This window comes from Corythoichthys intestinalis, chromosome 9, assembly GCF_030265065.1.
Source record: "Corythoichthys intestinalis isolate RoL2023-P3 chromosome 9, ASM3026506v1, whole genome shotgun sequence".
Classification (NCBI taxonomy): Eukaryota; Metazoa; Chordata; class Actinopteri; order Syngnathiformes; family Syngnathidae; genus Corythoichthys; species Corythoichthys intestinalis.
In genome coordinates this window covers 56,294,978-56,321,726 of record NC_080403.1, presented here as the reverse complement: position 1 = coordinate 56,321,726, position 26,749 = coordinate 56,294,978, and the positions used below count along the sequence as shown (strand labels likewise).

The following is a 26,749-nucleotide window of genomic DNA, read 5'->3' as shown; positions in this document are numbered from 1 at the left end:
CACTTAATAACACTAAGTGCATCGACACGTCGGAACACACACTGGCATACACATACAGAGCTATACATCAATTTCATACACTTTCACTGTAAGATCAAGTGGGAAAACAACTATATAGAATGAAGTCAACTAGAGGAGAGTAAATATTAGGTGTCACTCCACAGGGGAAACATCAGCGTCACATAACGTATTATTCATCCATCCATGAGGTTTATTGAATGGGAGCATTGGCTGATTAGGTTTTGGGGGGGGGGGGGCGGTTGCTTGGAGGTCAAATATGTCATTAGTATGCATTAGAGTTGCTTCTTCAAAGCAATGTCAGAACAAGTCTGCATCAAATGTATTATTCCTGTTGTTCTTTTTGCTTTAAAGTATTGATTACACACGATAGTAAACCAACACAAACTACAGACAGTTTGAGCAGTTTCTACAGTTCTGTGCTGCCATCCAGTGTCCAAAAGAAAAATATGACTCTATGTCGTTTTCTAGTAATGTTGTGAAATAGAATCCACATGTTCGTAAACTATTTGTGGGAACAAAATCTGTTGTAAAAATGTGACTGTTTTTACTCCGGAAAATTCATTTCATGAGGTTCACATTTGTCATCTAATTTTAGTTTCACTGAATTGGGTGGAAAGAATTCAATTGAGATGTGACGCAAGATGAATTCATTGGCTGCCATTGACAATAGTGGGCCAAATCACATAAATGCAATGTCAATGGCAGCCAGTGAGTTATAATAATAATGATATAGTTCCAAAATTCACATGAGTCCATTATACTAATCAGACACTAGGTTGCCGTTCTATCTTCACGTCAGCCTAGGCTTGCCACCCGTCCCTTAAAATACGGAATCGTTCCGTAATTGGGAATTAAAAGTTGCGTTCCGTATTGAACCAATACGGAACGCAGTTTCTTCCGTATTTCACAATTGTCCCATGGGGCGACCCCGCGCGACCTGCGGCTCCGGTGGCGCTCCCAGCCCATGCACGTCTGTCACACACAAACCAACACCTCCTGCGCTCATGAGTGACCACTGAGGCAACAATAATGAACAAAAAGGGCAGTAGATATTAAAGACAGCAAGATAGTTATCTGCCGGTTCGTTGCCTAGTTACCTCGCTCGCTTTGTTCAGCGCACCGCCCTGCGCGTTTTCAAAACAAAAATGTCTTCTTCAGCAGCAGAAGCTCAGGACACCCCACCTCATCCTCAAAAGGGGAAACGTCTCCAAAAAATACAGTGGAGTGGGAAGAAGGGAACCCGTGGCTCGATAGTCACTGATGATGATTATAAAGCGAACTGCAAGGCAGGCAGGCAAGTTTTTGCAGTGTCTCACAGAGGTGTAAAACAGCATGCTGCAGGAGACCTCCACAAACGGAATATAAGATCCCAGAGGAGCCTTCGTCACAATTATTTGTACCTGAAACATCCCCTGAGCTTGATTTGGTATGTTATTATGCTCTTGTATATGGATAACATATAGGCTATATTTATATTTACCTTCATACATCTTGCATTGATAGGAGCATAGCTAGGCTATTTCAGTTGCTACTACGGTTTATTTTCAGGAATGTTGATTTTTTTTTTTTTTTTAAACATGCATTTATTATCAATCAATATGGAATGAATTTATGTACCCATAAAGAACATTTTATTTTGATACGCTAACTAATGATCATTTGGAATTATTCATAATAGATTAACTGCAAATAAACACTGAATAAATAGTCCTACTGCGGATATATACTATCTATTGATTGATTGATATTGAATTTGACATCATCCCACTCCTACCCTCTAAATTACTGCAGCTGAGGTGACACAGGTATACCACACAGTAAAATGTAGCCAGCCAGAGCTACAATAGTGCTGACTGTGGACACAGGCTCAATCAGAAGATTTTTATGTGATTCCAAAATGGTGAAGAAAATGACTTTGGGCAGAACAAGCAAGAGGCACTGTTGAAACAAGTCCTGGGGCCAAGGCAGTGGGTGATGTGCTGAAGATCTTAACGTCACCCATCCCATTCTCCATACAGACCTATTCCTCAAATAAATTGAGCAGGAAGATGCTTCCCCTTGCTGTCCAGTACTTCAGTCCAGAGTCTGGGCTCACCGACAAAATGCTGGACTTCATAGATAATGCAGACGAGACAGCTGCTGGAATTGTAGCTCTCCTGGAACATTCCCTTAAGAAATTTGGCTTGTCAATGGATCACGTGACCGGATTCAGTGCCGACAACACAAATGTTAATTACAATATTCACAACTTCGTTTTCACTAACCTGCAGAAAAAAACAAAACAATCTGCTGCAAGGAAACTGCCATGCCCACATAGTGCACAATACAGTTTTGTCATCTAAAAATACATACATTTCTATGCATTTTAGGAGTTTTGGGGATGCCCCTTTTTTTCGCCCGTAAGGCTTTGGGCGCGAGGGGGGCGTCCCTTATTTCTATTTCTGAAAGGTGGCAACCCTATGCCAGCCTTTTCAATCATGTGGTGTCTTTACTGCACCGTAAAAAATAATTTGATATAGAGCGCTGCCCTCAACATGACTCAAAAGCACAGATTTTAACCTCTCTCCCAGTTTTTATTTGGCTCTGATTGACCGCGTAAAACCGTAAATATGATATTTTCACTTTCAAAATAGTAATTGTAAAGAAACTCGTCACTATTCAAACTCTGAACGATTTTCTCCACCAGAGGGCAGTCAAACTCTTTGAACGAATAATGCTTCGATTTTTTTTTTTCTCATCAAATGATTTTTTTGAGGGGGGGGCTTAATGTGGTTACGTATTTGGGTGCGGGTTGAATGTCAATGCACTCTAATTGTAAGTGTATAGTCAAAAATCACAGCCACGCGATTTTCTGCCATTTAAAATGAATGGAAAATTTGGACGTGCATAGCCGTCAATGGCATGGACGTGCATGGTGTGCAAAAAATGCCTTATATCCCCTCAAAATGCCACATACTAAAAAAAAACAACAAAAAACAGGTACAGTTAGTATCGTACGGTATAGTACTGTACGTTTTTTAAATGGTTGCTTCAACTTGTTTGGCCTTATTGTCTTCAGGTGGGCGTAGGTGCAACTAAAGCATTTTTGACCACCCTGACTGGCGTCCTTATTTCCTTGCATTTGGTTGGTTCCACCAACGCCTTGTTCCTCGCCTGCTTGTCCTCGACACCTGACAGTATGTTAAATTAAACTCAAGTATTTTTAGTAGGTCTCCTACAGCCAAACAAGTCTATTTGACGAACTAACATATAGCCAGGATGCATCCATTTGAATATTGGAGGACTAACGGTGATTGTTCATGTTTCAACATAAATGGTCATTATGTACTCACAATCCTTCAGCCGGGCCGAGAATGAAAAGTGATATTTGCCAAGTGGCAAAATGCATTTTGCCATTTGGCATTTTTTTTGCCGTGTGGAAAAATGGATTTTGCCATGTGGCATTTTTTTGCCTTGTGTCAAAATTGATATTGCCATGTGGCCTTTTTTGCCATGTGGCAAAATAGATTTTGACATGTAGCATTTTTTTTTGCCATGTGGCATTTTTTTTATGCCATTTGGCAAAATGGATTTTGCCATGTGGCATTTTTTTTTGCCATGTGGCAAAATGGATTTTGGAATGTGGCATTTCTTTTGCTATGTGGTTTTTTTTCTTCTTTTTTTTGTCATTTGGCAAAATGGATTTTGCCATGTGGCTTTTCTTTTTTTTTTGCCATGTGGCATTTTTTTTTTTGCCATTTGGCAAAATGAATTTCGCCATGTGGAATTTTTTGCCATGTGGCATTTTTTTGCCATTTGGCAAAATAGATTTTGCCATGTGGCATTTTTTTGCCATGTGGCAAAATGGATTTTGGTTTGTCTATTTTTTTTTTTTTTTTTTTTTTTTGGGGGGGTATGTGGCATTTTTGGGGTAAATGGCATATTTGCAGGCCATGCACATCCATACCATTGACGGCTATACACATCCAAATTTTCCATTCATGGCATTAAATGGCAGAAAACGTGTGGCTGTGATTTTTGGCCATACACTTACCATTACAGCGCATTGATATTCAACATAGCCTTGTTTGGGTGCCAGTTGAATGTCAATGCGCTCTAATGGTAAGTGTATAGTCAAAAATCATAGCCACACGTTTTTCTAAAAATTTAAAATGAGTGGAAAATTTGGACTTTCATAGCATTCAATGGCATAGCCTTATTTGGGTGCGGGTTGAATGTCAATGCACAATCACAGCCACACGTTTTTCTGTCATTTAAAATGAATAGAAAATTTGGATGTGCATAGCTGTCAATGGCATGGACGTGCATGGCCTGTAAAAATGCCATATACCCCCCATAAATGCCACATACTAAAAATGTTTTTTTTTAAATGCCGCATGGCAAAAGCCATTTTGCCATGAATTTAGCGCTTATCACTGTCAATAAGTTAAAAAGCGAATGAATGTGATACTTAGTGAGTGAAAGTATCAGCTGATTCTGGCCGCCACCTGACCGGTGAGTAGTCATGTTACCATGAATCATGCATGATTGACACAAGTGGGTCATTTATAAGGCGGTACGCCGCTCCAAACCCATTGTTCGGATGAAAGCTGTTTTTGCGGTGCCCTCAATCTCCTTTTGATAGCAGAAAGTTCTAAAAAATGACCATGTTACCGGCTCAGGAGGCAGCTAAGATCTACCACACCAACTATGTCAGAAACGCCCGCGCCGTGGGCGTTCTGTGGACCGTGTTCACCATCACGTTCGCCGTCATCACGGTGGTGGTGTTCATCCAGCCCTATTGGATCGGCGACAGCGTCAACACGCCCCAGGCCGGTTACTTCGGTCTCTTCCACTACTGCATCGGCAACGCGCTCACCTCGGAACTCACTTGCAAAGGAAGCGCCCTGGACTTCGGCTCCATCCCGTCCGGGGCTTTCAAGACGGCCATGTTCTTCGTGGGTATTTCCACTCTGCTGGTGGTGGGCAGCATCGTTTGCTTCAGCCTCTTCTTCTTTTGCAACGCGGGCAGTGTGTACAAGATCTGCGCCTGGATGCAGTTGGCCTCCAGTCAGTGAGCAAACGCAACTTTGGGACAAAACAGACACGGCTCGCAACATTAGACACACCCGCAATGGCATATAATACAATAAGATAACTGAAATGCATTTGATGGTGGCTTTTAAGCTCACGCGACATATGCTCTCTTTCATTTGACACTAAAAAAGATTGTTCGGCCAAAAATGTGTTTTTAGAAGAAAAAAAAAATTCAAAACACTACTTGTCCTACAAATTTTGTCCAACTCACATCACTTATACATTAAAAAATTCAGGACACTAAGGGGCACAAAAGTTTTGCTAAAGAGTTACGCTTTGGCCAAAATTTGCCCAAAAATTTCTCATTTATTTCTAATGGCCAAAATTTCCCATTTATTTCCAACAGGAAGTGACCCCGACTTGTCCTAAAATCAACAGGAAGTGACCCAATATGAAAAGTGAGCTCAAAATGTCCTTAAATCAACAGGAAGAGGAAGTGACCCTGAAATGGCCCAAAATAAGCAGTAAGCGACCTCATATCTACAAAATGCTTCTAAATCAATAAGAATTGACTCTGAATGCCTCAAAACCAACAGGAAGTGACCCCGAACTGCCCTCAAATGAACAGGAAGAGGCAGTGACCCTGAAATGGCCCAAAATCAACAATAAGTGACCCTATATCTATAGGAAGTGACCCTGAAATGCATCGAAATAAACATTAATTGACCCTAAAATGCCTCAAAATCAACAGGAAGTGACCCCAAACTGCCCTGAAATGAACAGGAAGAGGCAGTGACCCTGAAATGGCCCAAAATCAACAGTAAGTGACCCCATATCTACAGGAAGTGACTTTGAAATGCATCGAAAAAAACATGAATTGACCCTAAAATGCCTCAAAATCAACAGGAAGCGAACCTAAAATTCCCCAAAATCAACAGGAAGTGACCTCAAAATACTCTCAAATGAACAGGAAGAGGCAGTGACCCTGAAATGGTCCAAAATCAACAACAAGTGACCCTATATCTACAGGAAGTGACCCTGAAATGCATCGGAATAAACATGAATTGACCCTAAAATGCCTCAAAATCAACAGGAAGTGACCCTGAAATGCATCGGAATAAACATGAATTGACCCTAAAATGCCTCAAAATCAACAGGAAGTGACCCCGAACTGCCCTGAAATGAACAGGAAGAGGCAGTGACCCTGAAATGGCCCAAAATCAACAGTAAGTGACCCCATATCTACAGGAAGTGACCCTGAAATGCATTGAAATAAACATGAATTGACCATAAAGTGCCTCAAAATCAACAGGAAGTGACCAAAAATGAACAGGAAGTGATCCCGAACTGCCCTCAAATGAACAGGAAGAGGCAGTGACCCTGAAATGGCCCAAAATCAACAGTAAGTGACCCCATATTTACAGGAAGTGACCCTGAAATGCATCGAAATAAACATGAATTGACCCTAAAATGCCTCAAAATCAACAAGAAGTGACCCAATATGAACAGGAAGTGACCCCCAACTGCCCTGAAATGAACAGGAAGAGGCAGTGACCCTGAAATGGCCCAAAATCAACAATAAGTGACCCTAAATCTACAGGAAGTGACCCTGAAATGCATCGAAATAAACATGAATTGACCCTAAAATGCCTCAAAATCAACAGGAAGTGACCCAATATGAACAGGAAGTGACCCCCAACTGCCCTCAAATGAACAGGAAGAGGCAGTGACCCTGAAATGGCCCAAAATCAACAGTAAGTGACCCCATATCTACATGAAGTGACCCTGAAATGCATCGAAATAACATGAATTGACCCTAAAATGCCTCAAAATCAACAAGTGAACCTAAAATCCCCCAAAATCAACAGGAAGTGACCTCGAAATACCCTCAAATTGCAGTAAGTGACCTGATATCAACATGGACGAAAGAGATATCAACAGGAAGTGACTCCAAAGTGCCCACAAATCAACAGGATGCGACCCGATATCAAAAGTGACTCTGAAATACCCACAAATCAACGGGAAGTGACTTGATATTAACAGGAAGTGACCTCAAAACTCCCCCAAATCAAGAAGGGACTCCGAAATGTCCCCAAATCAACAGGAAGTGACTTTATATTAGGCCTGAACGATATTGGAAAAAACTATTGTTGCAATTTTTGGGGGGGTTGCGATATATTACGATATTATATTGCGATATTAAAAACAAAATATATATTTTTTAAAAGAAATTTTCACTAGATGAATAGCTGTTTGGAAAGACTTTGGATGACTCACCATCACCACAGTGTACAGTGATCCCTCGTTTTTTGCGGTTAATGGGGACCAGAACCCGCCGCGATAAGTGAAAAACCGCGAAGTACTGCACCCCCCCCCCCCCCATTTTTTTTTTGTGTGTGTGCGTTTTTTGTGCTCAATGTATTTATTCAGATTTAGCATTGGAGAGAGATACATATAAGACATTTTTTTTCCTCACTTTTTCCCCCCAAAGTGATAAATGTATATAAATATATGGTTTTTAAGCACTTCAAATGTCATAATATCAGTTTTAAACACAACTGTCCAACCAAATCATTTTTAAACAACAATAAAGTACTGTAGTAGAATAATGCGTGCTGCGTCACCAGTAGGTGAATAGTGAGATAGTGTAAAGCGCTTTGAGCGCCTTGAAAGGTGGAAAAGCGCTATATAAGTATAACACCATTTACCATTTATTAAATGCTTCTCTTTATTTACCTTAGCTGTGACTCTTGGAGTGACGTCAAAATTTCAAACTCCTCATGATCACTTCTGGCATTTATATGTCTCCAACGTCTCCCCACACACACACACACACAAACACACACACACACATTCATTCCAGCGCTGTTTAACAAGTTAAACGATGATTGACACATTGCTCCGCTTTGAAGTCCCCTTCTTTGGCAAGATCTAAGACAACGAGCATCGTTAACTTTAATAAGCAAGTGCTGCAGTGACTGTGAGGAACAAAGGGCTGGGAGAGGGAGGGTGTGAGGCTGTGCGCAGAGCAGAAAGCACGGCGTATGTGGATAAAAAAATAAAACAAAACAAAAAAACGATCACACGTGCTTGCGATGGGACTATCGCACACATCGCGATGGCGATGTTTAAACGATATATCATTCAGGCTTACTTTATATTAACAGGAAGTGACCCCGAAACACCCCCAAATCAACAGGAAGTGACCTGATATCAACAGGGACTGAAAAGATAACAGGAAGTGAACTGATATCAACAAGCAATGACCCCCAAATATTTCCAAATCAACAGAAAGTGACTTCAAAATCCTCCCAAATCAACAGGAAGTGGACCAATTTCAACAAATAAATGTACAAGCCTGCAGTCCTTATGCACTTTTGAGCGCCTTGAAAGGTGGAAAAGTGCTATATAAGTATAACACCATTTACTGGTCACTGTTAGCACATCTGCTATACTTAAAGTGACCTATGGATGTCTCCAAAACAAGCATTCATGGTAAAGAAATGACTGATCAATTTGACTTAGTTGTGCATGCAAGCAAGCCTCAAAACAGACTTAATTTAAGAATCCAAATCGGTCTACGCGTGTAACCGTCCTGCAGTATGTTCACCAGCGACCCTAACGAGGACAAACGCGAAAGAAAATGTATCGTTTGGATGACAAATGTGAGCTATGCACCTGATCTGACAGTTTTCATTCGTCAATTCGGTTGTACGGCGCTAGCCTGAACTCAGGGTCACCGCCCTCTTTCTCCGTGTCAGGCGCTTGCATGGTGATCGGCTGCATGATCTACCCCGACGGCTGGGACTCGGAGGAGGTGAAGCGAATGTGTGGCCAGCGGACCGATAAATACACCCTGGGCAACTGCACGGTGCGCTGGGCCTACATCCTGGCCATCATTAGCATCATGGACTCACTCATCCTGGCTTTCTTGGCTTTCAGCCTGGGCAGCAGACAGGACAACCTGCTGCCCGAGGACTTCCAGGTGGAGGAGAAAGGTACGAGCTATTGAAGGGAGAATGCGCAAAATGAGGATGCGAGAAGCCAAGATGAAGTTGATCTCTCTCTCTCTCTCTACTACAGATAAAGCATGAGTCTACAAGAAACCGACTGCCGTAGCGAGACAATTTGAGTCCGTACGAGTTCACCGTGTCTACATTGAATTTGCCCTCAACAAACCCCTACTTGGATGAAAGTTTGCTGTGTTTTTCAAAAGAGAAATGTTCTAGAACTGATGTCACAAAATACATAGAGAACTGAATCAATTTTCAAAGAAAAAAAGTCATTGACTTGCAGAATGGAAAAACAAGCAATAAAATTGACCGCACTGTTAACGGAAGCTTACCAAGCTCAAAAACACCAAAATTTAGCTTAATATCAGGGGCTTACATATCCGCACCTCCTTGACAAGAGTGTGCAGCACCCATCTGGAGGCGCGCTGCTCTCGCTGTTGGTTTTTATTGGTCAATATCTGAGAGAAGGCGAGAACTAAAAGTGGTATTTTTACATATGGCAAAATGTCTTTTAACAATAGGGCGTTCTTTTTTGGCATGCGGTAAAATGGTTTTGGTGTATGGCAGTTTTTATGGGCAGATGGCAGTTGCTGTGACCAACGGCAGTTGTTTTTGCATGTGGCAAAATGGCTTTTGGAACATGGCAGTTTTTTTTAAGCACATGGCAGTTTTGACGTATGGGAAAATGCCTTTTGGTGTATGGCAGTTTTTTTGACATTGGGCAAAATGGCTTTTGGCATATGCCTTTTTTTACATATGGCAGTTGTTTTGTTATATGGCCAGTTTTGTTTTGCATATAGCAAAATGGCTTTTGGTATATGGCAGTTTTTTTGGCATATGGCAAAATGGCTTGTGGCATATAGCAGCTTTTTTGGGTAGATGGTACTTTTGACATGGCAGTTTTGTCATATGGCAAAATGGCTTCTGACATATGGCAGTTGTTATTGTTTAATTTTTTTATTGATTTTTTTTAACATATCGCAGTTTTGGCATATGGCCGGTTTTGTTTTTCATACTGCAAAATGGCTTTTGGCAATGACAGCTTTTTTTGGCATATGGCAAAATGGCTTGTGGCATATGGCAGCTTTTTTTTGGGGTAGATGGCAGTTGTTTTGACATGAAAGTTGTTTTGTCGTATGGCAAAATGGCTTTTGACATATGGCAGTTTTTATTGATTTTTTTTTTTAACATATCACAGTTTTGGCTTTTGGCATATGTCAGCTTTTTTTGGCATATGGCAAAATGGCTTGTGCCATATGGCAGCTTTTTGGGTAGATGGCAGTTGTTTTGGCATATGGCAAATGGCTTTTGACATATGGCAGTTTTTATGGTTTAATTTTTTTATTCATTTATTTTTTTTTGCATATCGCAGTTCTGGCATATGGCCGGTTTTGTTTTGCATATTGCAAAATGGCTTTGGCATAGGGTGTTATGGCATGTGTCAAAATGGCTTTTGGCAAATGGCAGTTTTTTTTAAGCATATGGTAGTTTTGACATATGGCAAAATGGCTTTTGGCATGTTTTTTTTTTTTACATGGGGCAAAATGGCTTTTGGCATATGGCAGTTTTTTTTCTGCATATCCCATTTTTTTTTTTGCATATGATAAAATGGCTATTGGCATACGGCAGTTGTTCTCACATATGCCATTTCATTGTCACCCCAACTTTGAAAACATATCTCCGCCCTGCCATCAAACGTCAAAAAAAGAAAACAAACAATAGCTCCAGCGTAGATGTAAATGTACCTTAGGCAGTCACGAGTCAGGACAAACACTCAAACTAGACTTTTAATCTTTTATTCTTCTTACCTACAGAAACAAACAGCTTAAGGGTGAAACGTGACAGATAAACTACAGTATAAGCCAATTCCTTTTCAGGTGAGAGTAGTGGGTTTGTTGAACAACATTTAAGTAGGGCTCATTTCCATGCAGTTAGAAAGAAAAAAAACTGAAAGGCAACTGCTTGTGCATTTGTGGTTTCAAAAAAATCTAGTGTCCTATTGATTGTAGTCATTACTTTGTGCCGAACTGAAAACCTCAATAGCAAAACGTATCAAATCTATTCCTCTTCAAATTGTGTACAAATGTAGAAATGTTTATAGGCTTCCTAGTCTTTCACAAGTATTTTATTGGCTTAGTTTGATGGCTTTTGACAACTTAAGTTATAAAAAGATGGCACCGTTAATGCAAAGGTAAACAGGACTGCACATTTTGCCTTGGAAAAAAAAACAGGGATTTTGATAGCAATCGCTGTAGCTCCCTATCAAGAGAGTGAACTGGTGTGTAGGTTGCGTTTGAAGGTCGCGTACTGTCAGTCACAGCATTTTGCAGACAAATGTGTTGTCCGTTTATACCCGGAATATTCACACTTATCCTGTTTAGGTAAATAATATACGTGCATCGGTGGACTTATGCCAGCCACGCGTGCGAGAGGCACTCAGCCGCCGTGGCCCTCCTTTCCGGGACGAGGTCCAGCATGGGCTGTAGGAAGCTGCTGAAGCATTGAGCCTCTTCTTTGGACCACTCGTACTTCTCCACCAACACGTCAAACATGCCCCATGGTTTCAGCCTGGTGATATGTCGCAAGTCCCCTGTGGAATAACGACATTTCAAGAGAGAGACGGTAGCTCTGAAATATTCTGTAGAGCATCTGATTTTCAATTTAGTGTCCCTCAACTTATTGACCATTTTAAGATATTGAAAAAGTCTATCCTAGCCTCTATTTTTGCTGGGAAAAAAATCTCAAATTGCCAGTTTTTGTACTCAGGCCAAACTTGAATACTAATCGTGTTGCTGTGGCAACATCATGGCTGTAAAAGCCAATAAGGAACCCGTGCTTTGCTGCCATCTTGTGGTCACTATGGAAAGTCATTGGTAAGTTTTGGAAGGAGCTGGGTGAAAATTGACCAGTGTTGGTTTCGGCAGCCCTTTGAATTTTTATTTCATTCTTTTGGACGAAAATACAACAGACGCGATAGGGTGTGTGTGTGTGTGTGTGTGTTTGTTTGTTTGTTTACCCTTCTTGGTGAAAAACACCTTGGAGTATTTGCCCGCCGTGATGAGCTTACGTGGAACTTTGCCGAGCAGCTCGATGATCAGAGCTATGTGATCTGTAGGCAGACACACGATTCACCGTGAAAACAGAGTCATACTCAGTTTGGGCTCTATTTAAAGTGTTACATGATATTTATGATCATTATGTCTGCCCTCAAGAGCAGAAAAAACAAACCGTCATCTCTGGAATAATCTTCTCCAGAGTGGGGCTCAAACAAATAGTCTCCTGTTGCTAGTTCGAAGGCCTGGAAGGGTGAAAAACCATGACAACACTTCAATGTTTATCCAAAGTTCTATCCTACAGTGGTTTGAAAAAGTATCTGAACCTTTTGGAATTTCTCACATTTCGGCATAAAATCACTACAAATGTGATAATGATCTTTGTCAAAATCGAACAGATGAAAAAGTGTCTGCTTTAAAACGACCTGAACATTTATAGGTTTTCATATTTTAATGAGGATAGTATGTGAACAATGACAGAAGGGGGGAAAATAAGTGAAGCATCACATTTACCGTAATTTTCGCACTATAAGGCGCACCTGATTATAAGCCGCCACCCACCAAATGTGACGGGAAAACGGCATTTGTTCACAGATAAGCCGCACTGGACTGTAGGCCGCAGCTGTCCTCACTGTATTATGGGATATTTACACCAAAAAATAACCGGTAACACTTCATTAGATAGCAGCATCATACGATGGTCAGAAGACCAAATGAACCACCATGAAGCTTTGAACCAATTGTTTGCAAAGCTTCATTGCTTCAAGAAGCTTCATTTGACTATCACTGCTCCCTTGGGGGAGACAGTCAATCTTTTATGCCACCTGCTGTCGACACTGTTGTTGTCCAACATGCCTCCTAGCATGCATTGCAGCGCAACAGATGTATATAACAATCAAAATACATTCTTAAATGTTGTGTACTAATTATTTTTCAATTACCGTTCCTGTTCTTTAATTGCTAGTTACGGTATTTGGTAACACTTTATTTGACAGTGGCGCCATAAGACTGTCATTAGACAATTAGACATAATTATGACATGACACTGTCATGAGCATTAACAAATGTTTATAACAGATATCATTTAGTTTTATTCGGCAATTTTATCTCACTTTGAATGGATTTAAAAGATCCAAGCTGGACATAAATGGAGTTGGTAACATAATTTGCTGGACGACACTTAATGACATCTGTCATAAGCATTCAGTAATGCCCATGATAGTCTTATGTCATAACTATGACAGTGTTATGACAGTCTTATGACGCAGCTGTCAAATAAAGTGTTACCAAATACCATAACAAGCAATTAATGAAACTGGAACAGTAAATGCATAAATAATTAGCACAGAACATGAATTTTGATTGTTACTTACATCTGTAGTGCTGCAATGCATGCTAGGAGGCATGTGTTGCCAATTAACCCAAATAAATCAACAAATAAGCCGCACTGGACTATAAGCCGCAGGATTCAAAATGAACGAAAAAAGTAGCGGCTTAAAGTCCGGAAATTATGGTAATATTTTGTGGCAGCAATAACTTCAACCAGACGCTTCCTGTATCCGCAGATCAGTCTGTCATATCCATCAGGACTACTCTTGGCCCATTCTTCTCTACAAAACTGCTGTAGTTCAGTCATCTGGCATGAATCGCTGTCTTTAGGTCATGCCACACACAGCATCTCAATAGGATTCAAGTCTGGACTTTGACCTGGCCACTCCAGAACATGTGTTTTGTTCTTCTGAAACCATTCTGAAGTTTATTTACTTCTGTGTTTTGGATCATTGTCTTGTTGCAGCATCTATCCTCTTTTTAGCTTCAACTGTCTGACAGACTACCTCAGGTTTTCCTGCAAAACGTTTGAATTCATTCTCCTATTAATGATTGCAAGCTCACCAGGCCCTCAGGCAGCAAAACAGCCCCAAATCGTGATGCTCCCTCCACCAGACTTCACGGTGAGGTGTTGATGTTGCTGAGCCATTCCGTTTTTCCTCCTCACATGACGTTGTGTGTTACTCCCAAACAATTCGACTTTGGTTTCATCAGTCCACAAAATATTTTGCCAAAACTTCTGGAGTACCAAGTGCCTTTTTGCCAAAATTTGTTCACGCTCTCCGAAGCCGGGGCAGGGAAATGGCAAAAGCCAGACTAACTCCAGTGGCATAAAATATGAAAAATAGGTTCAAGAAGTTGACAGTTTAGTACCATTATGCAGTAATTTTGCCCTGTTGTACTCAATAAATTCATTTTTAATATTTCATATTCCATTTAGCATAAGGCTGTTATTTGTCATGACCATACCATTTATTTAGCAACTGCCGAAAAATAGTTAAAATGATAAAAAGAATATCCTGTAATTAGTAGATTAAAAGACTAATTTCTAGTCATCTGCACTTTGCCAGATTGTTGTATATAGTCGAATTGTCTCAAAATATGAGTGTAATTCACATAATAATGTTATTTAAGATTTTTCTACGCTGTCACAGGCACTTCAATATGTTCGAAAATGTTCTGGAAGCATAGTCGTGATTTCCAAGCAATTTGATGCCCCTGCCACTAGAGGCACCCTAGGCAACCGCCGAGCTCGCCCATGCCCTGGAGTATACCTTCCACTGAGAAAACCAGTTTATCCTCCCATCAGATAGAGGCCTAGCAGTTGAAAGAAATGGAATTAAAGTCTGTAAATTGGGTGAATATTAGTCCAAAACCTGGTCTAAAACCCCACTTTACCTAGATTAAGTCAGCGGATGTATAAAAATGCGGTCCTACGTGTCTGAACCATCACCGAACCCAGGTTAAGAACAACCGTTTTAGAATTCTGATTACAAAGTCATCCTGTGTGTTTGCATTTGTTCGAGTTACCATGCAGGCCGTGCTCCAAATATCTGCCGGTGTGCCGTAGCCAGACCCTAACAGCACCTCGAGTGAACGATACTGCCGAGTCTGGATATCGTCTGTAAAATGCTTGTGCTGCGAAAGGCGGAAATGGATTTTTCACAGTGGACATATTTATGACAAAATCTATGAAGATGCAACTGCGCAGTGTTTTAACACTCACCACCCAGCAGGCATTTCCAAGGTCAGCAATCTTAATCTGCAACTTGTCAGCATTCAGAGGATCCAAGGGGTTTACTAACAAGCTAGTAGGCGATTCTGTGGCAAGAGAAAGGACAAAGGTGGGTGGAAAGAAAGAAAATACCACAGACCAATTGGAGAAACTAATGAGAAACAGCACAACTTAAAAGGTATTACAGTGGTTCCTCTACTTACGGATGTCTCTACATACAGAATTTTCAGGTTAAGACATGCTTCAAATGGGAAAATATTGCCTCTAAACGTGACATACTTATAGCTGCTCTGCAATTGGATAATGCCTAGCAATTCTGGCATCCAATTGGCTGAGAGGGACCTCTGCTGTATGTGTGTGTGTATCCCAGCGTCGTCTTCATTCGCCCCTGGTGTTCCAATAGTTTTACATGAGTATATTAATTTTTATTACTATAAGTTAAGAAACTACTTCCAGAATCAAACAATTTCATAAGTAGAGGTACCAATTGAAAGAAATAGTATCTTTTCTTGGATTTACCGTTCGATTGTTTGAATTACTCTTAAACACCCAAGATAAAAAATATATATATTTATATCATAGTTTAATGAAAACAAGCAGAATATATTTGACATAGGGCATAAGAGATACATGACGCCTTCTGACCACGTAAACCCAAAGCATGCGTCATGCAGCTGACTGAGCAAGATGGACGCTGACAACCAGGTAATAGGCCAGACATCTACAAGCCCATGTCTGCAACACCAGATCCCGCTATCAGCTCTTCAGGAGAGTCCAGAACAAATGGTGGGACTTCCTGTCCCAACAACGGTTGGGCATCGTTTGAAATTGAACGGTTCATATTACGATTCCACATTTTGATTCAGATTCTTTTAAGAGGCAGGGTAAAAAAAAAAGCATGGTTTATATTAGAGAATTAACTTGTTGATGATTTTTTTAAATTATATGAACTCCTCAAACTGCTACTTTTTAACTTGTATAAAAATATCAGTCTTTGAACTTGAGCAATTTTTTCAACTCGGCGGTCAGGGCATCGACACATGTAATTGAAATTTTAAAATTTGAACGATCCCGGGAGCATCGGCGCGATAGAACCGGTTCTCATCGATGCTTGAGGCCCAAACCTAGCACTATTCAAGGAACACCAGAGAATATCCAACTGATAACACGACTGATAAGACTCCAAGCGCCCCTTTGACGCTGAGGCGGGCAAAATCTCCCACTGCGGTTGCCCCAGTAACAGTGAACTGGCAACTGTGAACTAAACAGCCCTAACTGCGATAAAAGATTGTCCTAAACAACGGCCAAACACACCCTTCTTCAGGACCACGGCTCGCCTCACCAGAGCCTTTCAAAGACTGTATGCTTAACTAATCGTGGTCATTTTTTCGGGAACCTTTTTTTGACTTGTGATATGGCGACCCTGGAACCAGTCGGCCTCCTCGCCTTGGTCTGTTGCCATTTTGCCTTGCAGTTCGATCGCTGTCGACCTGAATAAATTGTCAACTTGTGTTTCGAATCCTTTTTCCAGATTTCGAAATGGAGTCAGTACAAGGGGTTAAGACTAAGGTGCAGAGTTTGGCCTTTTGGCCGGGTTTTTGGATTCTCGCCGGCCCAGGTCGTTGGTTGGCATGATTCCGGCAATCTGGCTAAAAGGTCAGATTCCTTCACAACGCATAATGAATTTTCAGAGTTAATTCAAAATACTTAGGTGAACATGCACTTGTGCACGTTCCCACAGCAGCAGTGCTGCTTCACAGAGCCTCCGCCAAGTCACTGCTTGGCAAAAACACTTTTCCAACCCACTTAAAGACTTGCTGCTAACCGTTTTAACATTTCTGGTGCCGATTTGATGTGCCAAACACTGGTTGCTTTATGTACAGGCTCGTGCAAGCATCTGCGTCATGCTCGAAGATGATCACTGCCTGCAGTTACGCTTTAGGCCTGAGGTGGCAGTTGCGAGTAAAAAATTTAATGAGTACTGCAATTTTCTATTACATTTAAAACCTTGATTATCTAGATGTTAAGACATTTGAATTGCTTTTAAGGACCTGCAGAAACCCGGATATTTGGACCAACTCACCATTTCGGCTGTTCTTGACATCTTCACCTTGCGTTTTGTTCTCCCCTTGAATGTCCATCTCTTCCTCCTTACTCTTTGCTTGGACAGCATCATTCAGCTCCGGGTTGGCAACATATTCGCTGAGGGAAGCAGGTGGCTGCAGATTTTCTTGCGACGGATGCTCGGGGTGCTCAGAAGGACCGTTACAACTTTCAAGGTCACGTTTGTGACATACTGCGTCAAGAGTCTCCGTTCCATCATCTACCTGGTTTGCATTCGGTTGGTCCTCTAGCTCTTCCGTTGACAGCTTGGTCCCACTTTCAAAATTGACTTTTCTAACAGGTGAATAGGTGTTGCCGTTGCACTTCATCTCAGTGTTGCTCTCTTCGTTGGCGGCGCCATCTGTGAGTACAGCTGTCTCTGAAGTCTGCGGGGGTAGCTTTAGGGCAGGAGACTCTGTAACAGCAAATTAAATCACCAGCTACTTCATTACATTCACCAAGAACATTTAAAGAGCATACGACAGGAGAAAAAAAAAAGAAGTCTTAAATAGCATTATTATGTGAATTAGAATCCTATTTTGAGACGATTCAACTATATGCAACAATTTGGCAAAGCGCACATGACGAGAAATTAGTCTTTTAATCTGCCGGTTAGCCACGCCTACCATTATAGGGCTCTAGCGTCCCCAACGGGTGGATGACGTCAGCGGGTGAATGGGCTCTTCGGTTTTACTATTCAGCCCACTGAGGGGGAATTATTCAGAACGAGGAAAACGCAACAAAGAGAGCTGCAAAATGTCATCGTTTCAGTCTCTCTACTCCAATATTTTTACAGGATATTCTTTTTATCCAAGTATTTTCCCCAATTGCTAAATAAATGGCATGTGGTCATGACAAATACAGTGCCTTGCAAAAGTATTCGGCCCCCTTGAACCTTGCAACCTTTCGCCACATTTCAGGCTTCAAACATAAAGATATAATTTTTAAAAAATTTTTTGTCAAGAATCAACAACAAGTGGGACACAATGGTGAAGTGGAACAAAATTTATTGGATAATTTAAACTTTTTTAACAAATAAAAAACTGAAAAGTGGGGTGTGCAATATTATTCGGCCCCCTTGCGTTAATACTTTGTAGCGTCACCTTTTGCTCCAATTACAGAGAAAGTCGCTTGGGGTATGTTTCTATCAGTTTTGCACATCGAGAGACTGACATTCTTGCCCATTCTTCCTTGCAAAACAGCTCGAGCTCAGTGAGGTTGGATGGAAAGTGTTTGTGAACAGCAGTCTTCAGCTCTTTCCACAGATTCTCGATTGGATTCAGGTCTGGACTTTGACTTGGCCATTCTAACACCTGGATACGTTTATTTTTGAACCATTCCATTGTAGATTTGGCTTTGTTTTGGATCATTGTCCTGTTGGAAGATAAATCTCCGTCCCAGTCTCAGGTCTTGTGCAGATACCAACAGGTTTTCTTCCAGAATGTTCCTGTATTTGGCTGCATCCATCTTCCCGTCAATTTTAACCATCTTCCCTGTCCCTGCTGAAGAAAAGCAGGCCCAGACCATGATGCTGCCACCACCATGTTTGACAGTGGGGATGGTGTGTTCAGGGTGATGAGCTGTGTTGCTTTTACGCCAAACATATCGTTTTGCATTGTGGCCAAAAAGTTCAATTTTGGTTTCATTTGACCAGAGCACCTTCTTCCACATGTTTGGTGTGTCTCCCAGGTGGCTTGTGGCAAACTTTAAACGAGACTTTTTATGGATATCTTTGTGAAATGGCTTTCTTCTTGCCACTCTTCCATAAAGGCCAGATTTGTGCAGTGTACGACTGATTGTTGTCCTATGGACAGACTCTCCCACCTCAGCTGTAAATCTCTGCAGTTCATCCAGAGTGATCATGGGCCTCTTGGCTGCATCTCTGATCAGTTTTCTCCTTGTTTGAGAAGAAAGTTTGGAAGGACGGCCGGGTCTTGGTAGATTTGCAGTGGTCTGATGCTCCTTCCATTTCAATATGATGGCTTGCACAGTGCTCCTTGAGATGTTTAAAGCTTGGGAAATCTTTTTGTATCCAAATCCGGCTTTAAACTTCTCCACAACAGTATCTCGGACCTGCCTGGTGTGTTCCTTGGTTTTCATAATGCTCTCTGCACTTTAAACAGAACCCTGAGACTATCACAGAGCAGGTGCATTTATACGGAGACTTGATTACACACAGGTGGATTCTATTTATCATCATGGGTCATTTAGGACAACATTGGATCATTCAGAGATCCTCACTGAACTTCTGGAGTGAGTTTGCTGCTAGGAAAGTAAAGGGGCCGAATAATATTGCACGCCCCACTTTTCAGTTTTTTATTTGTTAAAAAAGTTTAACTTATCCAATAAATGTTGTTCCACTTCACGATTGTGTCCCACTTGTTGTTGATTATTGACAAAAAAAATAAATTTCATATCTTTATGTTTGAAGCCTGAAATGTGGCGAAAGGTTGCAAGATTCAAGGGGGCCGAATACTTTTGCAAGGCACTGTAACAGTATTGTGCTAAATGGAATATGAAATAATAAAAATGCACTTATTCAGGACGACATGGCAAAATGACTCCATAATGGTCAAAACTGTCGACTTTACCTTTACTGTCGCACCTCCCGAACGATATTTTCTGACACCTAAATCAGACATATGTCATTTCCCTTCCCCGGCTTCGGAGAATGTAAACAAACCAAGAGGCGTGACAGCTAGCCGACATGCTAACCCGAGCCGAGTGATGTTTCAAAGTCTTCGAAGCGGAAAATCACACATAACTAGCCCGGATTATTTGACATGACGACTGGGTTGTCGATTGTCTTCGTGGATCGGCAAACCGCCCGGCGGAGAGCAATTTACAGTTCGTTCCCCGGAGGAAGGTGGCTGCAGTTGTTGTGCAGCTAACGTGCAGCTAATGTGCCTGAGGAGAGCTTTTTATATGCCTATCAATGATCAAACTTAAGTAGTCCTTTATTTAAAGAAAGTTTGTAGTCTTTACTTTGTAATCGCTGTATTCATATTTGACATATTACAAGACAAGATGTTTACTCACTTCCTCGTAAGTCCAATGGTCCCACAGTAGTAGGGCTTGTTTTGGCAAATATCCACGGTGAATGGGAACCTTTTGAAACTCCAAAAAGGCGCACACGCCTCTCCCTCATAAAGCAAGATTTTTCTGCAGCCGTTTGGCTGGCGTGTTGCGAAAAATAAACGTATTAATCTGCAAAATCAGATGAATCCTTAGTCCTCATACACAACAGTACGGCTGTTTAGTGAAGAGGACGCCTTCACCCGTACACGTCACAGCGCCCTCCTCCCTAATGCAAGACCGAAGCCGGAAGTCACTCATTTTCATGGCGCGGGATTCAAAAAACTAAATAAATATAGCGATCGCTTCCACACACGTTCAAGCGGTCCATATCATTCAGGAGCATAATATTATTAATCATTACAGGAGTTATGAAATAAACATGCTTTTTCGTGTCACATGCACTTTAATGTACAGTGGTATTTTGAGATACGAAAGCGTCGGAGTAGAGTTGTCCGCTAATGACTTTTTACCGATATTCCGATACTTCGAAAATCCCATATCGATGTAAAACAAATTCCGATACTGTATATGCGGTTTTGCAATTAAAGTGCCTATGACGTAAAAAAGCATGTTTATTTCATATTTCACGCGGTATTTTATGCTCCTGAATGAAATGGACCGCTTGGATATGTGTTGGAAGCGACTGGAAGCGACTTCCTGTTTTGATGAGGAATGCGAATATGACATCACCCGGGTTAGCATCTCACAATACAGCACTGCTTTATAGCATGCAGATGGACTGCGGATTCAGCTGATTTTGCGGAATAATTCGCTTATTTTTCGCATCACGCCAACCAAATGTGCTGCATGTGGCATCTTCAGTGTTGTCAGTAACGCGTTACTGTAATCTGATTATTTTCTTCAGTAACGAGTAATCTAACGCGTTCATTTTTCCAAGCCAGTAATCCGATTAAAGTTAGTTTCCCTAGTGCCTGTGCGTTACTATTCTGTTTTTGCCTCATAATGTATGTACAGTGCCTTGCAAAAGTATTCGGCCCCCTTGAATCTTGCAACCTTTCGCCACATTTCAGGCTTCAAACAAAGATATGAAATTTAATTTTTTTGTCAAGAATCAACAACAAGTGGGACACAATCGTGAAGTGAAACAACATTTATTGGATAATGTAAACTTTTTTAACAAATAAAAAACTGAAAAGTGGGGCGTGCAATATTATTCGGCCCCTTTACTTTCAGTGCAGCAAACTCACTCCAGAAGTTCAGTGAGGATCTTTGAATGATCCAATGTTGTCCTAAATGACCGATGATGATAAATAGAATCCACCTGTGTGTAATCAAGTCTCCGTATAAATGCACCTGCTCTGTGATAGTCTCAGGGTTCTGTTTAAAGTGCAGAGAGCATTATGAAAACCAAGGAACACACCAGGCAGGTCCGAGATACTGTTGTGGAGAAGTTTAAAGCCGGATTTGGATACAAAAAGATTTCCCAAGCTTTAAACATCTCAAGGAGCACTGTGCAAGCCATCATAATGAAATGGAAGGAGCATCAGACCACTGCAAATCTACCAAGACCCGGCCGTCCTTCCAAACTTTCTTCTCAAACAAGGAGAAAACTGATCAGACACGCAGCCAAGAGGCCCATGATCACTCTGGATGAACTGCAGAGATCTACAGCTGAGGTGGGAGAGTCTGTCCATAGGACAACAATCAGTCTTACACTGCACAAATCTGGCCCTTATGGAAGAGTGGCAAGAAGAAAGCCATTTCTCAAAGATATCCATAAAAAGTCTCCTTTAAAGTTTGCCACAAGCCACCTGGGAGACACACCAAACATGTGGAAGAAGGTGCTCTGGTCAGATGAAACCAAAATTGAACTTTTTGGCCACAATGCAAAATGATATGTTTGGCGTAAAAGCAACCCAGCTCATCACCCTGAACGCACCATCCCCACTGTCAAACATGGTGGTGGCAGCATCATGGTTTGGGCCTGCTTTTCTTCAGCAGGGACAGGGAAGATGGTTAAAATTGACGGGAAGATGGATGCAGCCAAATACAGGAACATTCTGGAAGAAAACCTGTTGGTATCTGCACAAGACCTGAGACTGGGACGGAGATTTATCTTCCAACAGGACAATGATCCAAAACATAAAGCCAAATCTCCAATAGAATGGTTGAAAAATAAACGTATCCAGGTGTTAGAATGGCCAACTCAAAGTCCAGACCTGAATCCAATCGAGAATCTGTGGAAAGAGCTGAAGACTGCTGTTCACAAACACTCTCCATCCAACCTCACTGAGCTCGAGCTGTTTTGCAAGGAAGAATGGGCAAGAATGTCAGTCTCTCAATGTGCAAAACTGATAGAAACATACCCCAAGCGACTTGCAGCTGTAATTGGAGCAAAAGGTGGCGCTACAAAGTATTAACGCAAGGGGGCCAAATAATATTGCACGCCCCACTTTTCAGTTTTTTATTTGTTAAAAAAGTTTAAATTATCCAATAAATTTTGTACCACTTCACGATTGTGTCCCACTTGTTGTTGATTCTTGACAAAAAATTAAAATTTTATATCTTTATGTTTGAAGCCTGAAATGTGGCGAAAGATTCAAAGGGGGCCGAATACTTTTGCAAGGCACCGTATACCGCAAATGGATGCCTTTGCTCACTGGACATACGGCCATTACTTCACATTTCTGTCCAGTAAAGATGACAAAAATATCTCCGTGCGCTGCAAACTTTACGCTGGCTGAAAATGACTGTTGGTCGCCAAATCAACAAAGAAGCACTTGGAATTACAGTACAACGTGACAAAACCCGATACAGTCTACAGGTAACAAGTTTTTACGTTTTATATATTTTCACTACTATTGTAAATCCTCTACATGTGGAATGGCCAAAAAAGTGAAATAACTGAAAACAGGTTTTATAGTCTACATTCTTCAAAGTATCCACCTTTGTTTGAGGTGTCGCCAAACTTTTGGCCAATACTGTATATATACATATATATATAAAACTGTTCAAGCTCAGTTGTTGTTGGTTGCGTTTGAAAGCTTAGGTTTAAAGTAATTCTAAATATCCATCTTGCCTCCATAGGTGTAGTTTTGGCTTAGCAAAGCAAAAGTTAGTGTCTTAGGTGCTAGTCAAATGATCTGCTCGAAAAATGATTTTGACCCATTGTGAAATACGATGTAGGATTCTTGTTCATTTCATTAATTTTTATTGTTTGTTTTATTGCTTTACAACCTTTATAGACAATATTTTAACAGCTAGGTCTTTATTTTAAAGGGGAAGTTCAGAATTTTTGACATTAGGCTTTATCTTGGAGTTAGCGGGGGTTTATTTAGTCGTTGGAGTTGATTTGAACAAATTCCGTGCAGTTTGTCAGTTATTTGTTAGTTTCAGGACTCCGGGGTGGCTAAGCTAGCGCGAGTCAATGGTGGTTGAAATCAACTCCATCGACTAATTAAACCCCCGCTAACTCAAAGATTAAGACTTATGTGAAAAATTCAATTACATGTGATGCAAAAGGAGAAAAATTGGTAAAAAGTAACTTAGTTACTTTGATAATAAAGTAATCGGTAAAGTAACTAGATTACTTTTTTGTGGTGTAATCAGTAATTCAATTACTTTTTTAAGTAATCTGTGACAACACTGGGCATCTTGTATGTGGTTTTGTCAAATGTCAAATACCTGGTAACGGCACACGTTTGTGGCTGACAATGCTCCTTGTCCAACGAGAAAATGCCACTCGGCCGATGACCGGCGGCTAATCGTAAACCCCCCTCGGTCCTCTTTTCGTGCCCGTCGAGAGAGTACTATACCCTACTCAGCATATGCTCATGCAGGTCTCCATATCGTCCAGACTTCCAGTCCCCTCTGCCCTCTTCGTGTGCCCGGCAATAGACCACTATCCACGGGTTGGGCTCAGGCAGCTACGTGCTCCTCCAACGTCAGCCGGACAAACATTCTCCAGCTGCTTCCCCTGGCAAACGAGCTCTCCTGCTCGAAGCAGGGGAACGACGAGTTGTAACTTGATCGCCGTCGGGGAAGTTGCCGATCAGTGAAGACAATCGACAACCACGCCGTCGGGTGAAATAATCCGGGGTAGTTTTGTGTGATTTTTCGCTTCGAAGGGCAAGAATAAGGCTTTGAAACGCCGTTCGGTTCGGGTTAGCATGTCGGCTAGCTGTCACGCCTCTTGGTTTGTTTATGCTCTCCAAAGCCAGGGCAGCGAAATGACAAAAGCTGGACTAACTACGGTGGCATTAAATATAGTTATACAGTAGAGGTGCAAGGAGTCGATTTGACCATTATGGAGTAATTCTGCCATGTCGAACTGAATAAATGCATTTTGAAAATGTCATATTCCATTTAGCACAAGGCTGGGTTTTGTCATGACCATAGCATTTATTTAGCAATTGGGGAAAAATACATGGATAAAAATAATCTCCTGTAAAATTATTGGAGGGATTGAACCAATGATGACATTTTGCTGCTCTGTGACGTATTTTCCTCGTTCAGAATCTTCCCTCTCAATTGGGCTGAATTATAAATCAGCTGAAATCGTGACCCCGCCGACGTCATTCTCCAGCTGTGGATGCTATAATGACACGCGTGGCTAAGTGGCAGATTAAAAGACTAATTTCTTATCATCTGCGCTTTGCCAAATTGTTGTATATAGTCGAATCGTCTCAAAATATGATTCTAATTCACATAATAATGCTATTTAAGACTTTTTTTTAATCCTGTCATAGGCACTTTTAGGCCCCAGCAAATAGGATAATGCAAATTTCTTATTAACAATGATGAATATCTACTTTTCTGGTTACAGTTTGCAAAGTTAACTTATTTGTTCCCCAAAACATATAAATATGTTCTATTTTTAATTGTTTCAGTATCCCAAAGACATATTTATATGCCTTTTATGTTTTTTTTCCCACAAGAGACATCTCTAGGTTCTGATGCAATTTAGCTCCAAAGCACAAGGCTGAAAATCCATTTTAAAGCAATAAAACTGGCCACTGGAGGGCAGTCGCGCATTTGGTAAGACCCGCAACCAGACTCAACGGAACGAACGGCCTGTCCGCATGGCCGGGGCGAAAGACGACCGAGCAGAACAACCTCGAGGACGCACGGGATGGCAGGCGCTGGACGACCGAGCAGAACGACCGGGACCATCAGTGCAGCGGACGATGCCGTTGTGTCCGTGCTGCTCGCCGAGCAGAGCCCGCGTCGCCGTGCTCGGCCGCATGCGTCCCCCGCCCCCTCCAGTGTCCTGCACGGAAATGCGCACGGCCAAACCAGTTCTCCCCCAGGAACAAAAGTTCCCCAGACGAACTCTGCCACGAGGCAGTGGTCACCACAAAAGAAAGTAAAAAAAATCCATCTTGATGATAGGCGGCAATGAGGGAAAGTTTACCCCGGCTGTCATGCCCACAACAGCGTCATCTCTCAGTTTAATAGTTTAGTTATGTGTAAATAAATTGTTAATTTGCTAGTTATGTTTGAAATCTATGCTGTCACAAAAAGCTCAATTTCTCTGTTTTTTCATCAGAAATTGGAAAATTGCTCAATCCAAGCTATTTTCTAATGCTGATTTCTAAGGAATGGAAAAAGATATTAACTAACTTTTTTTTCCTGCTGAAAGAAGATAGTCTAATCTTATTTTTTGGTGGGTCCCATGTTTATATAGCAATAGAACAGAATTTTCTGTGGGCCTTGCAAAATCAGTCAAAATCCAGTAAAACGGCCGGGAGCGAAGGGAGTTGCACCAATGAAAATGGCTGGGAGTGAATGAGTTAAGCACTGTTAAGCAACTCACCTGCGATAAAAGGGTTGGTGTCATTCTGCAGAGTAGCCGACACAGAAACGGGGGCAGAGGATACGTCAGATGCCGTTTCCGCCGTGTCCTCCTCTCCCTCTTCTGTCATTCCTACTTCTTCTTTTTCTAGCTGTGCCGCTTGCTTCTTTAGCTTCTTCTTCATTTTCTTCTTTTTATTCTTTGACATTTTGGCGACCTTGAGAGACAGACCAAAAGAATAAGCACCTGTATTCTTTTTTGACTCAAAGTGTATTTTGCATTTAGACATCTGAGTCAGGTTTTTTTTGTTTTTTTTAAACAAGCAAAAAATACCTGCTTTGGTTGTGGAGCTGTACTCACTGTGGGAAGAAAGAAAATGGGAGGAGGATTACATTACTGGGAAGGACATGAGCGATACATCCATCACCTCTGTGGGGGCTGACTCGCACTCGCATGTATTAACAGACTCATGCAGAGGCGGTCTCTCACTTTTCAGAGTAGGCATGTGCCGCTTAAGAGATTCTGATGGTATGATAACTAAAGATGCACCGATACCGATACTAGTATCGGCAGGGGGCGCCGATCCGGCCCTAAATGGTGGTATTGGTATCGGCGAGTACCAACAAAGACGGCGCCGATACCATTT

General features: G+C 41.5%; 2 protein-coding genes across 3 annotated transcripts in view; one reads left to right on the top strand and one right to left on the bottom strand.

Annotated features, from left to right (window-relative positions):
- The first annotated feature begins 4,577 nt into the window (after positions 1-4,577).
- On the top strand, positions 4,578-9,595 carry lhfpl5a (LHFPL tetraspan subfamily member 5a). Its single transcript, XM_057845642.1, has 3 exons — positions 4,578-5,070; positions 8,799-9,035; positions 9,121-9,595. Exons 1-3 carry the CDS (start codon positions 4,662-4,664, stop codon positions 9,129-9,131), a joined length of 657 nt encoding a protein of 218 aa, XP_057701625.1. The 5' UTR covers positions 4,578-4,661; the 3' UTR covers positions 9,132-9,595.
- Positions 9,596-10,830: 1,235 nt separating this feature from the next.
- The window catches only part of srpk1b (SRSF protein kinase 1b), a 53,728-nt gene continuing 37,809 nt past the window's right edge, over positions 10,831-26,749 (bottom strand). Inside the window, exons 9-17 of one of the 2 annotated variants that reach the window (XM_057845641.1) lie at positions 26,437-26,462; positions 26,125-26,320; positions 17,495-17,685; positions 17,251-17,419; positions 15,159-15,253; positions 14,963-15,070; positions 12,279-12,348; positions 12,067-12,159; positions 10,831-11,640 (exon numbers count right to left, since the gene is read on the bottom strand). In XM_057845641.1, coding sequence (XP_057701624.1) covers positions 11,459-11,640; positions 12,067-12,159; positions 12,279-12,348; positions 14,963-15,070; positions 15,159-15,253; positions 17,251-17,419; positions 17,495-17,685; positions 26,125-26,320; positions 26,437-26,462 — 1,130 coding nt within the window. In that variant the 3' untranslated portion in view covers positions 10,831-11,458. Of the gene's footprint in view, positions 11,641-12,066; positions 12,160-12,278; positions 12,349-14,962; positions 15,071-15,158; positions 15,254-17,250; positions 17,686-26,124; positions 26,321-26,436; positions 26,463-26,749 lie in introns of both variants that reach the window. The other variant, XM_057845639.1, reaches the window with a different exon arrangement.